The sequence below is a fragment of the Vespula pensylvanica genome, chromosome 5 (assembly GCF_014466175.1).
Source record: "Vespula pensylvanica isolate Volc-1 chromosome 5, ASM1446617v1, whole genome shotgun sequence".
NCBI lineage: Eukaryota > Metazoa > Arthropoda > Insecta > Hymenoptera > Vespidae > Vespula > Vespula pensylvanica.
This window is the reverse complement of record NC_057689.1, coordinates 4044397-4058968: the sequence shown is the minus strand read 5'-3', so window position 1 is coordinate 4058968 and position 14572 is coordinate 4044397. Positions and strand designations below refer to the sequence as shown.

General features: G+C 31.2%; 4 protein-coding genes across 8 annotated transcripts in view; 2 read left to right on the top strand and 2 right to left on the bottom strand.

The window, feature by feature from the left end:
• Positions 1-546: 546 nt before the first annotated feature.
• On the bottom strand, positions 547-2061 carry LOC122629587 (transmembrane protein 203-like). Of its 2 annotated transcripts, XM_043813161.1 has the most exons (3): positions 1742-2061; positions 1431-1599; positions 1157-1353 (listed from the first exon to the last, which is right to left on the bottom strand). In XM_043813161.1, the coding sequence occupies exons 1-3, from the start codon at positions 1916-1918 to the stop codon at positions 1232-1234; spliced, it is 468 nt and encodes a 155-aa protein (XP_043669096.1). In that variant the 5' UTR covers positions 1919-2061; the 3' UTR covers positions 1157-1231. The 2 variants fall into 2 exon arrangements, with proteins under 2 accessions (XP_043669097.1, XP_043669096.1); XM_043813162.1 differs by lacking the exon at positions 1431-1599 and having other exon boundaries at positions 547-1353; positions 1742-1882.
• A 49-nt stretch (positions 2062-2110) lies between these two features.
• LOC122629583 (cleavage stimulation factor subunit 1) lies at positions 2111-4503 on the top strand. 2 transcript variants are annotated; one of them, XM_043813155.1, is made up of 4 exons: positions 2111-2229; positions 2459-3359; positions 3455-3548; positions 3690-4503. In XM_043813155.1, exons 2-4 carry the CDS (start codon positions 2508-2510, stop codon positions 3932-3934), a joined length of 1191 nt encoding a protein of 396 aa, XP_043669090.1. In that variant the 5' UTR covers positions 2111-2229; positions 2459-2507; the 3' UTR covers positions 3935-4503. The 2 variants fall into 2 exon arrangements, with proteins under 2 accessions (XP_043669090.1, XP_043669089.1); XM_043813154.1 differs by having other exon boundaries at positions 2112-2260.
• An 85-nt stretch (positions 4504-4588) lies between these two features.
• On the top strand, positions 4589-9554 carry LOC122629584 (chromatin modification-related protein EAF7-like). Of its 3 annotated transcripts, none has more exons than XM_043813158.1 (4): positions 4589-4789; positions 5541-5648; positions 6090-6690; positions 6968-9554. In XM_043813158.1, exons 1-3 carry the CDS (start codon positions 4733-4735, stop codon positions 6657-6659), a joined length of 735 nt encoding a protein of 244 aa, XP_043669093.1. In that variant the 5' UTR covers positions 4589-4732; the 3' UTR covers positions 6660-6690; positions 6968-9554. The 3 variants fall into 3 exon arrangements, with proteins under 3 accessions (XP_043669093.1, XP_043669092.1, XP_043669091.1); XM_043813157.1 differs by lacking the exon at positions 4589-4789 and adding an exon at positions 4837-5335 and having other exon boundaries at positions 6971-9554; XM_043813156.1 differs by lacking the exon at positions 4589-4789 and adding an exon at positions 4841-5335.
• Positions 9555-12392: 2838 nt separating this feature from the next.
• Positions 12393-14572, bottom strand: part of LOC122629334 (latrophilin-like protein LAT-2) — a 40142-nt gene continuing 37962 nt past the window's right edge. The window contains exons 7-8 of the mRNA XM_043812682.1: positions 13927-14010; positions 12393-13602 (exon numbers count right to left, since the gene is read on the bottom strand). Of these exons, the coding sequence (XP_043668617.1) occupies positions 13546-13602; positions 13927-14010 (141 nt within the window). The 3' untranslated portion in view covers positions 12393-13545. The remainder of the gene's footprint in view (positions 13603-13926; positions 14011-14572) is intronic.

Here is a 14572-nt window from a genome sequence, read left to right as displayed (position 1 = left end):
TGTAGTTAATTGATAAATAATTTTAATATCTTCGTATTTATATTTTACAACTTTAGTATTTTTGTCACTTGTATAAAATATTGTCATTATTTTTTATAAATATTATTTCAAAGTTATCTTTATAAATTGTAATATTTGCATCTAAAAAAAAAAAAAACAATATTAAATCATTCAATTTATCTATAACTAAAAAATTTCCTCCTTCACTAAATCTCAAAATAAAATCGAAATTTGCACTACTTCCATTAGTTATGGCATTCTTAGAACTTTCATTTGAAATTTTTTAATACATTTTTATATTGAATACATTGTATTTTATATATATGTGTATATATATATATGTATATATATATGTGTGTGTGTGTGTGTGTGTATATATATACTACATAATACAATGCAGAGATGTAGAAGAATTATGCAATACATGTAAAACACACATTAATTATAATGAAAATATATATAAACAATTTTATTTTATATTTCAATAATAAATAAATACCAGGGAATATATTATTTCTATTGAGTAATAGGATATGAACATACTTATTAGTATTTAAAAGTTCATGTTATATTTGTACCTACAACTACATGTATTCTTTGATTCCTTATAATTATACATTATATGCAAATACATTATAGACAATATCATATATTACAAGTGATGGAAATGTAAATATTACTATAGATTCATACATACTTGTTACATTTTGTTTAGGTCAATGAAGTTGACATGCTCTAACAGCAATTAGTTGTAGAAGAATAAAAACAGGACTTAATACTTCTGAATACTCTAAAGCACTTTGTCCAGAAAGCTTCTTACATAATAAATATTTAAATACAAATATTAGTAATAATGATATTAAACTCCATAATGCTCTTAAAATGGCAACTTGAATCATTCCTTCCATATGCATACGAATAAATATGATAGCACAAAAGTATGTATTAAAGCCATCTGCAATAAATAATGGTGAGAAAACAACCCACCATCCTGCCTGTTCCAAGAAATAATTATCATCTAATTTTAAGGCTAATAGAATTGTGAATATTGTTAAGGAAACTAAATTTATCCATATTTCAAAAATTGTTAAACCTAGCCAGTGTACTAATTCATGTAAAGAAAAAATCATTGCAATATAATAAGAAAAATAGTGAACTTATTTAAAAGATAATTCTACTTAATGTATTTTAAATAACTGTACAAATATTGCTTGTTCTGCTAAGTTGTAATTCATTTTGCTTTACATTGTAATATACCCATTGCTTCTTTTCTAAAAACACGGATATGTATGGCAGAATTACGTCTAATTTTCATTTCATAATCATAATCATCATTAAGTGGCTCAAAGTCATCTGTAAATAAAAGGAATCAGCATACTTTTATTACGTATGTATAATAAATTCTAAATATAACCTTATATAATATGTACCAATAAGTTCTTCAGTAGAAGTTTTAATATCCAAATCCAAGCTATTATGATGAATTTCTTTTAATTGAAGTGCCAAATTACATGCTCTTTTTATAGCAGCACCAAGCCCATGAATTATTATTTCTGATATGCCAATATTAAACAGTTTTTCACACTTTTTTAATTGTGCCTTCGAAAGAAACAAAACAAAAATTTTTGATAACATCATATACTTATTTGTAAGTCTTCATTGTTATATGATATGTGTTTATTAACCAAATGATATTATTGTGACAAAAACAAAATTAAGATGACGTTTTAACCAAAATTACCTTAAAATCTGTTTTCTTTGTCACATATATATCCCTTTTTTCTCTAATTAATCTAGGTTGCCTTTTTCTTAACATATAATTACCACTTGACAATAATGTTTTTGTAATATTATGCTGAACATTAATTTTTTCCGATTTAATTTTATTTATACATTGTAGTTTATGTTCTTCGGCCATTTTGTCTAAAATTTAGACATATTACAAGTATAATTTCTATCAATATTTACTAGATATAAATAGATTTGATTGGTAGAACTTTGTGAGAGGAATAAGTCGACCAATTAAATTATCGCACAGAAAGTAGTTGGAAAACGTGACCGTAAGAAGAATCACAACAAGCAGACATAACCTCGGGTAGAAAGGTCGATTGATGGGCGTTTTTTCGAAGAATTCCGAAGAAGTAACCAACATTCAGTCACCTTCCAGAGATAAAGAAACCCATAACATTATGAAGGAACCTGACGTGGATCCAAAAAATATAATAAAAAGTAGAGAATTACTATACAGGCTTATGATCAGGTTAATAAATTTTCCAATCATTAATTTTTAATTTATACCGATTTTGATGATGTTTTTCTAACAAATCGATGCAATTATCAAGTTTTATGATAAAAATATTTTTGAATATATAATTTTTTAATATTATTAATGTGTGTACATTTTTATATGCAAGTATTACAAACTCGTATTTGATACAATGTGTAATATTGATTTCAGTCAATTATTCTATGATGGTCATCAAACACTTGCTGTACAGTTATCTAACATGATTCAAGCAGAACCGCCATGTCCACCATCTGATCGTTTACTTCATCTTATGTTAATTGGTGCTGCTCATGAACCAGATCGTACTAAAAAAGACACAAATAACTTACCTACATTTACTGCAAGTTTTGATAATACATTGGGCCCTGGTTTAGATCTAGAATTTGAAACAGAAGCTCAAACACAAGCTCCAGAACCAGCACAATACGAAACAGCTTATGTTACTTCCCATAAAGGAAATTGTAGAGCAGGAGCTTTCTCCACAGATGGACAATTAATAGCTACTGGATCAGTGGATGCATCTATTAAAATTTTAGATGTGGATAGAATGTTAGCAAAATCTGCACCAGATGAAATGGCACCTGGTGATCAAACCGGAGGTCATCCAGTAATACGAACATTATATGATCATTTGGAAGAAGTAACATGTTTAGAATTTCATCCACGTGAACCAATACTTGTATCTGGCAGTCGTGATTTTTCTGTGAAACTATTTGACTTTAGTAAAGCAAGTGTCAAGAAGGCATTTAGAACAATTACAGATGCTGATCAAATACGGTGTTTATCATTTCATCCAACTGGTGATTTTTTGGTAGTAGGAACTAATCATCCAGTTGTAAGGTTATATGATGTGAACACAGCTCAATGTTTTGTATGCAGTATTCCTAGTCATCAACATACAGCTGGAATTACTAGTATAAAGTATTCTCCAGATGCAAAAACATATGCATCAGCTGGTAAAGATGGAAGTATTAAATTGTGGGATGGTGTTTCAAATCGTTGCATAAATACTTTTGTTAAAGCACATGATGGTTATGAAGTATGTTCAGTGACATTTACAAGAAATGGAAAGGTAATTTTTTTTAAATATCGTTTGTGTCCTAACTTAACTGCACAATTTTTAAAGAATACCTGACTACAACATGATATTGCAATTATAAATTTCAGTATTTATTGTCTTCTGGAAAAGATTCCTTGATAAAATTATGGGAATTATCAACAAGTAGATGCTTAATAGCATATACTGGAGCTGGTACAACAGGTAAAAATATACATTTAAATTTCTTGAAAATTTGTCTTCATATATTTAATATTTATAAATATAGACACGCGAAACTCTTTAATGAACAAATATCATCGAGCAACCGAAGGTATGCATTCACCATTACATTGTACTCTGCAGGTAAACAAGAACATAAAGCACAAGCCATTTTTAATCACACAGAAGATTATGTAATGTTTCCTGATGAAGCTACTACGTCCTTGTGTGCCTGGAATTCTCGAAATGCATCAAGAAAACAGTTATTATCTTTAGGTCATAATGGGCCTGTAAGATTAATTGTTCACTCACCAACTGCGCCTGCGTTTTTGACATGTAGTGATGATTTTAGAGCAAGATTCTGGTTCAGAAGAATGCCAACTCATTAAATGCCCTACAAGTATTTATAGTAGATCTTCGTTTAATATGGCAGATACATTCCGTATTATATAAGATTTATTATTCACACAAGATGTGCAAGTACGTTGTTAATTATAAAAAAAGACTATACGGAAGTTGCCGTAATGTATTTATTACATCACATGAATGTCATGTTATACAAAGTTCTACTATATATTAGAAAATTTTTATGAACACGTACATATTGTTTATAATTTTCTAGTTTTCTAAGAAGAGGCAAAGTGAAGCAATCAAATTTGAAGACTTTGAACTGTGTTTTTAGCTTTCTAATGGTTGTATATGTTTATTTAGTATTATGTCGAAACGAAAATGGTCGCGTTCCGTTCTACTATTGTTTAGTGTGTATATTTGGAAACTATGATGAAAATTTGAAAATATTTATTTAAGTAAATAATATGAATATAAGACATTTATAATTCAAGCATAATGTTAAAACAAAAGCAAATGGTATAAAATATTTGCAATAAGGTAAGTGAGAAATAGAAACGTACGCTTTCTGTCCTTTTGTAAATTAAATTAGATACGACGTCACTTAAAAGAATGTTATATTTAAACCTTCCGGGCGTATATTACGTCGCTACGCGTACAATTTAATATTCGATCACGAGGCGGCGCTATGAACTCCCGCTCTGAGTTTGACGATATCACGTGACCCACGCTAACCGCCATCTTTGCTTATCGTATAAACAGTGCGACCGGGCTCAGCGCGAATTCTTGTACAGAAATCGTCGTTTTCCAGTGTTCTTAAGTGATTCAAGTACGGAGAAATGTCTGATATCAAGGCAGAAAGCAAGAATGATAACAGCATCGAAGATGTACCCAAGGTAAGAGATCGAAAGTATATGAAAGACCTTCGTCAAGTCGAGTTTTCATGCCAAGGCGGCGTGCGGTTCCCTGAAATACGGTATGACGCTGTATCTCTCGAAAATTCTAAGCGTGTCGTGTGTTACGCATGAGGGACCATATTTGTAATGCGATTTAGCGGAATACGAAAAAATATATATAGTTAAAACGTGACCTTTGTCGCGTATGGCTACACATTCAGTGATTTTTCAAAGCTGCGCCGTTTGTCCTTCATTGGTAAAGATGGTGGATGTTTTTTATTTGTGATTCTCGTGACGAGGAGAGTCGCTGCTTGCATGCCGGCGAGTCAGTGTGAAAAAGGCGGGAAATGGTCGAACCGACGGATGATTACACTTGCCACGCGCTTCTGAACGTTATGGAATTCCATCCTTTTCGACACGGCATGAATGAAATTGTGATACTGAAGAAGTATGAATGTGGTGATGTACGATAAAATGGCGGGAAACTCAAACAAAACTCTACAAATCCCGGGCAGTTCAACGGTCCTTGATAATCTTATCACTCGCGTAATTATCGTCATACTGTAGAAATTTTTATTTTATTCTTAGCGTTGTAACCCTTCGATGCTTTGCTTTCTACGTAACAAATTCTAATTCCTCTATATTATAAAATGCATTGGGGACAAATGCGTGCCTATTTTGTATGAATAACGCTATAAGCGAACGATTTATGATATAGACGTTTATGTCTTTTTTCTTTCCTCTTTTTTAGGATCAGTCAGCAGAAGAGAAATCAACACCAACTAAAAACAGACGCGGTGGTACGAAAAGACTTTCTACATTTGAGAGAGCAGCGCAAGAAAGTAAAGAAATTACAAAGGTGCGAGTTCATTTCTTATTGAAATATCGTTTTTGTATCAAATTCAGCAAGTATTCAGCCCTCTGTCCTTTGCTTGTTTCCCTCCATTTAGTTTTCCTTTTAGCTGTGTGTGCTTACGTGAGCAAAGAAGAGTGAAGGAGTGGGGGTAATATGCGCCGGTAAAGATTGGGAAGGGAAGGGGAGTGCGAATAGCGGGGATATATTCTACCAATTAGAATATAGGCGCCAAATATAAATAAGTTGTCTACTTTTTATTTTTATTTTTATTATTTTTTTTATATATACATTTTTTAATATTATTAATATACTATATATAAGGTGTTTTCAAATCATCTATATTCTGTATTTGTTCTTATATTTCAATGCTATTAACAACATTTGTATCATATCTTAATATTATGTTTTAATGATAGAAGATAATTGTTTTCCTTTATTTTTTAGAATTTAAATCCACCAACTGGAGAAATGGAAGGTAGAAGACGTACTCGCAGTTCAGCTCGTGGTTTGACATCGTCATTACCAACACCATCACCACCAAAGAAAGAAAAAAGAGAACCAGCAACTCCAAGAGGTACTGGACGTGGACGTGGACGTCCCAAAAGACAAGAGAAAAACAATGAGAATAATACGGACGAGGAGGCTGCAAATAATAAAAGTGAAAAACATTCTGAGGAAGAATCTTCAAAGATGGAAGTGGAGGAAAGTAAAGAAAGTAAAGACACAGAGGCAATGGAAAGTGAAGACAAAACTATAGAGGAGGTAGAGAGTAAAGATACCACTGATAAATTGCCTGAAACAAATTCCAAGGAAGACAAAGGAACGGAAGAATCAGAGAATTCTGCTGAAGAGTCTAAAAGCACTGGTGTCAGTGAAGAAAAGAAAGATGAGGATATTAAGGACAGTTCAGACTCGAGTCAAGATGCGACAGATTCTACGGCAGAAGCACCACCATCTTCATCAGAATCCCAAAATCCATCTAACATCACTCCTTCTGATGAAAATAAGGAATAACCTTCTTCCGCCTGTTTTACCACTATCTCATGTAAGTTTTGTTTTATTATATTGTATTTTTGATTATTCCATAAAGTTAATCTTACTTATAGTTTATGTATAATTTATGGGAGGAAACAACATTATGTTTAAAAAATATTATTTATGCCTTTATGTTATGCTTTAATATTTAAAGTTCAATAGTTTATTTTTATTTGATTTATACTGATTCAGTAATGACGATATTAAATGCAATTTGTTAAATGAACTTTTAAAAAATTATGTTTGCAAATTATAACAGAATTATAAAACATGTTCTTTTACTCTAGCAGGTACCAAGGCGGCGCACACATTGGGGTATACAAATCCAGACCCCAGGTCTATTCTAACTAATTGACACCTTCTTGTCAATCGTTATTCTAATCAGCGCATTTTGTTATCGATTAATACAATGATTTGACACTCAGACATATTTGTTTGAATTATTCATAACAGTAAAAAATACTTTATTTACATGTATTTCTTGATGCATGTAACTTTTTTAATTGGATTTTATTTGTTATAGTATAGAAAACACCTTTGCGTTGATTAGACAGTGATTGCAATTAAAGGTGTGGAGCATATGTTGTTCATGTACAATGATAATATTATTGTAAAATATATTTAATATGGACTTATATAGAGAGAAGTTGATTTCAAATCAGAACTGAAGTAGAAGCATTAAAACCAGTTTTCTGTTCAGATCTGATATGAAAATAACTGAAATTAATTCGTACATAGCAAATTACTGTAATATCTTACTTATATAAATGATGACTGAATGATACGGAATATATGAGAATTATGGTGAATTGATTTCTCTTTTGCATGGAATGCAGAAATAAACTTTCTGAGAAATGTGTGGGAACGTAATCTATTATGTGTCCTTCCTTTTGTAATGTTACTAATGTTAACCAATCTTTTATTCACTTCCATTCTTTTTATGTGACTAATGCTTCTATAAAGTATGTATTTTATTATAGTATTGTAGTATTTTTTGAACAAAGTATAAATTTATAATTTAAATTTCTCTAGTTTCAAATTTAATTTTTGCTGAATTGTACAATAAGCATCATGTTTATAAAAGATCTAACAACAGGCTTACATTTTACTTCTACTGGTCCATTATTAAATATGTTAATATTATTGTGTGTGTATTTGAACGGTTGTGAATGTACAGATAGATTATATGATTAATACACTATATTTAGAAAATCCACACTTGATGAGACACCAATAACATGAATTTAAAGAAACACTGTAAAGTATAATCATGTGCAATGGGATGAATATTTAAGTTTAAAGGCATATAGATCGTACAGTGGAGTCTTACAATTAGAATTTAATATTGTTATTTTATATTGCAGGACTCTCAGATCTCTGTAAGTTTGTCTACTACTTTGCAACAATATTGTAGTGGTTGTAAAAAGAATTTATTTAAATTGTGTACCTTTAAGTACTGTGGATAAACTTTGTCATTCCATGTTTCCTTGTCTCTTTCTTTTTTTTTTCTTTTTTTTTCTTTTTAAATCATAAAAAATATTTCACGTATTTGACAAGAAATTTTTGAATTGGAAAAATTAAAGTCAAATGTCATGCATGTGTAAATAATTGATATAGCTGTGTGTGGCAATTGACTTTATCTTTATTGTCTTATAAAACCACAGTTGCATAAGTACTCTGTTGTATAGTATGAGCGTAGATTAATGTTTTACTAACTAAATCAAAACAGATCGTATAGTAGCGAGACACGTTAATACGTTTTTTAAACATATAGAATAATAAATAATTTAGGGAGAATGTGGAATGAAGTGCACAGTGGTTTGATATTAAGACTTTTACAATACAATACTCTGATCAAAATAAAAATATAAATAAGTAATCTTTTAAAAAGGAAAACTAAAATCTGATCATAAGTGTTCCAAATTGACCAAATTACTTGTTAACATTTTTTATGTTTTGCACAAATTTAATTACTTTACCCTAAAATTCTAAATAGTCTTTCGTGCTTAGTATTGTTCAATGTAGAAAACATGTTCCTTTTTTAATAGCTACACTCAATGGATATGTTATATTTCATTAGTTTTCTATAAATTTATCATTGTATTGTTAACAGATAAATTATATTAAAAACAATATTTATGTATCTTATAATTCATATTATTGCTCAATATCTTACATTATAAAATATTAAAATATGAATTCAGTACAAGTATGGAAACAAGCTCAAAACTCTATCCAACATATAAGCTCCTAAAATATTGTGTAAGATTTAAAAACATGTCACAAATTTAATATTGGAGGGTAAGTTTTAGTGTCTCGTTGAGTGCGGCTTAGAATTAGTGTGTGTATATATACATATATGTATGTGTATATGTCTATATATATATATATATGTGTATATATACACACACATATTAGATAAATAATTGATATGCTAAAAGCAGTGAATTTATGAGCTTGTCCTCTAATAGATATATCTTTTATAAGGCAAGCATTACAAGATATATGAAACAAATATTAGCATTTTATCTTATTAATAGCGAAGGTAATACAAATTATTAAGAATTAAATTGTGAATGTAAGACAGGCAATAGTTTTTATACTGTGTATCTCTTGGTTCGGGTCAAATTTTATAGTGAATTTATTGTGTAGCTTATGCAGTGACATGCAATTGTTTATAATTCTTCCTAGGTACACCATAGAGAGTGTGTACCTAAGTGCTCATATAATCTATTACTCTATTGCTATTTCTATTATAATAAGACTTCAAAATGCAAATGATTGCGGTTATCATGGGGAGATTTGATCCACTTTTGTAACAAAACTGCTTCTATCAATAAAATTAATAAAACATGTATGATAATACACTTAGTATATACGATCTGTTTTTTGAAGTTCATTTGGTTTGAAAAAATAATAAATCGCGCAAACAATTAATTGTAACACTATCATTAAGAAATTCGTTACTGGTGATAAAATGGATTAACAATCGGTTTGATTACTAATGTACTTATGCGCGCGAAGAAAAGTTACATGGGATAATACAAAAAACTGTATAGTAAAGTGCTCATTACATATGTATTGGGATCGTTTAAAAAAAAATAATAAATAGAGAAAACGAGATATATGTAAACGGAAATAGAAAAAAATAGAAATTTCTTGGAATTTTAATAAGGAGTTACGTCATTCATGTCAATTCATATTAATTCATATTGAGGACACAATTAAATCGTTCTTTACTCGACATGAACAGTGTGGCCATCTAACGGTGTACACGCGATTGTAGGTAAAAGTTACAGACATGCCGTTAGATGGATATAGCTGTATTTGCTAATCATTTTCTATACTCGTGTGGTAACATCATTTCATCTTGATACATTGTGAAAATATAAAAAAGTTTCTTAATATTTTTTTTTATTTTTTTCAATATATTTAAAGCTTAAAATGATTATTTTTTAAAAGTGAATATATTTGTCTGTAACGAATTATATCTTACAACAAGAAACTATTGATGCTGCACCAGAGCAAATACAGTTGTCTAACCTAAGGCGTATTTGCTTATTGTTAATGCACTGTTCGTTTGTTTTTAGAGTTCTTTGCACAAGTTTTTTTTTTTTTTTTTTTTTTAATTTAACTCGTACATTAGTAATTAATAATTCTGACAAAAGAAGTGGAAATTCGATTATAACTATTTGAACCGTTATGTAATTACTGGTCTATTAAACGTATTCCCGAAATTAAAAGTCGTCGACTACATTTTCTTAAATTACGACAAGTCTCTTGAATCTGAGTAGCTTAACGATGAATTTTAGTTTCAAAAACTAATCAAATATTTTTGCACTGTACTCGCGATAATTTACAATGCTTACAACAAAATTTAACTGATTAAGATTAAGAACGTTAATTCCAAACTTTCCATACTAGTTAATGAAATTATGAAGTTTTTTCCGATATCGTTGAATAAAGTAAATTATATCTTTTTGTCTTTAATAACGAGTAAATACAAAATTTTAAGATTCTACATTTAGACTTTTCGTCTTTAATTCATTTTTTCGTATAAAAATTATCTGCTATTTTTTTCTTTCTTTCAGAAACAAGTAGAAGAGATATAACGAAGGAAAAGATAAGAAAAACGTATTATGATCGAGGAATTCGGCGAATAAATGGAGAATATGATTCATCAATATTTATAATAATATCCTTATCGTGTTTAGGAAAGAGAATTAATTGAAACTGGAAGAAATCTATTATATCGTTGTATATAGTTTGAAAAATGTCTCACGACTTACCTGCATCACAGGCTTGTCCTTTTATTTACGCTGTAATAAATAAAGGATTGTAAGTATTAGCTATTCTGAATGTAAATTGCTTTCACAATATCAATATGAAGAAAAACGGAAATGAAATAGTTTAAGCGAATAAAACGAAACCGAATATGTTTTATCAATGATATATTAATGGCTGGTAATTAAACAAGGATGCAATTAAAATGATATAAAATGTTAAAATCCTCTTTTATGATGTAATTCGTTTTTACGGATTCTTCTTGTGTTTAATTTATGTTTGGAATTTATTTAACAAATAATCAGGAGCAATATATTTTATGCATTTATCGTCTTTACGTTCTCGTTCACATACATATTTAACGTACAAACATGATTTCAATCATATTTCCCGGTGTCCCCGTTTAAGCGATCTATGGTACGTTATCAGCTCTTATAAACACGCGGTAAATAGGTTTTAATTCACGCTCGAACGATGCACGGTACGTTCGAAATTAATCTCTCACTAAGTCAAGCAACGAAGTGATTTTCACTCTTGCTGCAACCGGCCCCGTTATTAATCGGCTCTGAAAATGACGCGAGAAGTTTCGAATGCTGTCAAGTATCCTGGTTTCAGTTATATGTATAAAGGGGTAATCGTAAATATTCTTGAAGCAAATCGATATTTAAATCGTACGCGAGGAATATTTATCAAAAGAAAAATTGTCTAAAATCTGTCGTCATTCATTGTATATATGTAGATATGTATATTATTTTTCTCGCTTTAGGGTATGGGAAAAAGCAGTTTATGTAGCAGCGAGACGGGTCGAGGTTTGGTGGCTCCAGACATCCTGGCATCAACAAAGCGAAGGTCAACCGACGAGCTTTTGGTTTCGTTCGCTTCTTTCGTTAACGTGTTAACGTTACGATCAATAATTAGATTATCTAATTATCCAATTGTTGCAGTCAATCGTAATTAACCTAATTTGGCTTAAATTTATATTTACGCTATTAACTTAACAATAATTTCTTTCGGAAACAAATCCTCGGAGTATACGCAGTATTAGAGATAAACGTGAAAGAAAAAGAAACGACTTATTAAAGAAAACGAAGCGATGCTATACCGTCAAACTACCGCGAGTCGGCGGTGCAACAAAGTGGACCAAGTGAAATGGATGCACTTCGTTGCGTCGCCTCGTCGGTGCGCGGTGGTCGTTTCCGATAATTAAACGTCAGGATGGTCACGGGACGAAGGGAGATGACACGGATAGTCGACTCGTTCGAAAGGCACTAAGCCTTCGACCTCTCTCCGACGAGCTATAGAGCTCGTCATTGGCTCTTCTTGTTTTTGTCGGGGAGAACGTAGCCGGTGATGTTTTCGTTTCTTTTTCCATTTCTTTATCTTCCTTCTTCTTCTTCTTCTTCTCTTTGCTCTATTTCTATCTCTCTTTCTCTATCTCTGTTTTGTATTTTCTATAGAAGCCGTCTTTATCAATCGGAGGGATCGATTTCAATGATCCAGATACATTGAAAAGATTTCAAAATATTTATTCCGTATTATATGTATATATATATATATATATGTACGTACGTACGTACGTATGTATGTATATGTGGATTATATGCGATTATAAGACTACGCGCGTGCGTGATTATTATTATTATTATTACTATTATTATTATTATTAATAATATTAATATTGGTTGTTGTTGTTGTGTATTAATGCGATCTTGCGTAAATTTCTCACTGCAGAGTGTTAATTGCATCTCCCACAAACAGAATGTCGACCGCAAGATCGATTACCAAGGAATCGCAGGATAGCAGTCTATATGGATCGTTCAATACATAACTCGATACTTGTATCGTTCAATAATGATCGATCGGCATTTGATATATTTTTTTCTTGGCGATACGCACACGTACGAGCTTCCAGCGATTCTTGGTTGAAAAAAGGAAAAAAAAAAGAAAAAGAAAATATTCAAACTTACTTCGATATTCAAACGATGATATGTTCTTCAGCCTAAAGGATTGATCTATCTATCATTCTCACTCTCGTTAAATCGTACGAAAATGCGCGATTTCGTTGGAAATGCTAATAATTTATTTCTACGTTCCTTCTAATGTCCGTTTTGAAAATACGCAAAGAATGTCCGGAAGAAACGCAAGATCATAGAAGCTTTCGCGGTTTGTTCCATATTCTTCAATAGGATGTTGTGATCTGAAAAAAGTATTAAACATAATAAGACAGATAGATCATTTCGATCTTCCGTTAAAAGCAATTGTTGGTATTCTGGTCTATAATACTCCTTCGTGTTTCTTTTTGTTAGTTAAATCATCGATACGTGGAAGGTCAGGGTAACGAACTCGTAAGTGAACTGTGAACTAATCTTGATGTAAAAATAGCGACGATGCGTGGACGACACGATCTATCTCCGTAACTTCCTTTCCTCCTTCCTTCTCGCAAGGTATGTTCACTCGATACTCTCTTTCTCTCTCTCTCTCTCTCTCTCTCTCTCTCTCCCTCTCTTTCTCTCTCTATTTCTCTCCTCCATCCGTTGTTAAAATGAGACCGTCTAGATTGAAACCTACAGAGGAATTCGATCTAGACTGGATCAGGTGCAGGTGCGAGCAGCTGCATGCTACTACTCGACTTGGTGATCTGTAAATTTAAAGATTCTTTTGTCAGCTGGCGAGACAAGAAAACTATTATATACATATATGTATAGGTTTTATTTAGACACATATACACACACACATACACACGTATATTCACGTAAAATATAAAACTTTCCTCGATCTTTTTCCCGTTTGCGAAACCTTTTTCAAAGGGTGACGAAAATGAAAATATTTCTTTCGCGTCAATATTTTTTTTCTCCCCCAAAAAAAATTTCATCACACTTTAGCAGGAAAAAAATTCGATCGAACATGTTCCGTCGTTAGCAGAAACAACGAAGAATATTCATCGAGAAAAAGCTCGTTTTACCTGCTGCGGTTGAGGATGCGATTTTCTCGCGTAGACTTTGAGCACTCTGCAATTGCATGCGACCGACAGTGCCACGGAGAGACCCTGAAAAGGACGAATTAGTAGAGCGACGAAATAGAAAAATAAATAGTTTCGTGAAAAAAAAAAGAAAAGCGAGAGTGTAGAAAATAGTCAGGGATGAAATTTGAAAAAGAGTTGTACGTCAACGTCGATTTTATTTATATCGTCAAGTATTTCCAAAATTGTAAATTTTTTTTTCTTTCTTTTTTTTTTCGTAAGCACATTGAATGAGGAGGACGAAGTTTTTTACGCAAAGAAATCGATGCTAGAAAGTTATTCGTGATTCTCAGCCGCGAGATATCGAACATCAACGTATAAAAAGTCATTCGAGAAAACTTTTTAAAGAAAAAGAAGGAAAAGAATCCTGGATCTTTTCTTACAGCCGAGTTTTAGTTTATCTTTTGTCGGATAGTCGATTGTGCTTTTAAACTTTTTCAAATAATTCTATAAAACGATCCAATTTTTGTGGAGGAATCGATAAGTTATAATCGATGTTCTTGCGAATGTGAGAATCCGAATAAAACAAAGAGAAAAAAATTTAGTCGATCTAATAAGATAAAGAATAAGAAAAAAAAGAATGTCCTGT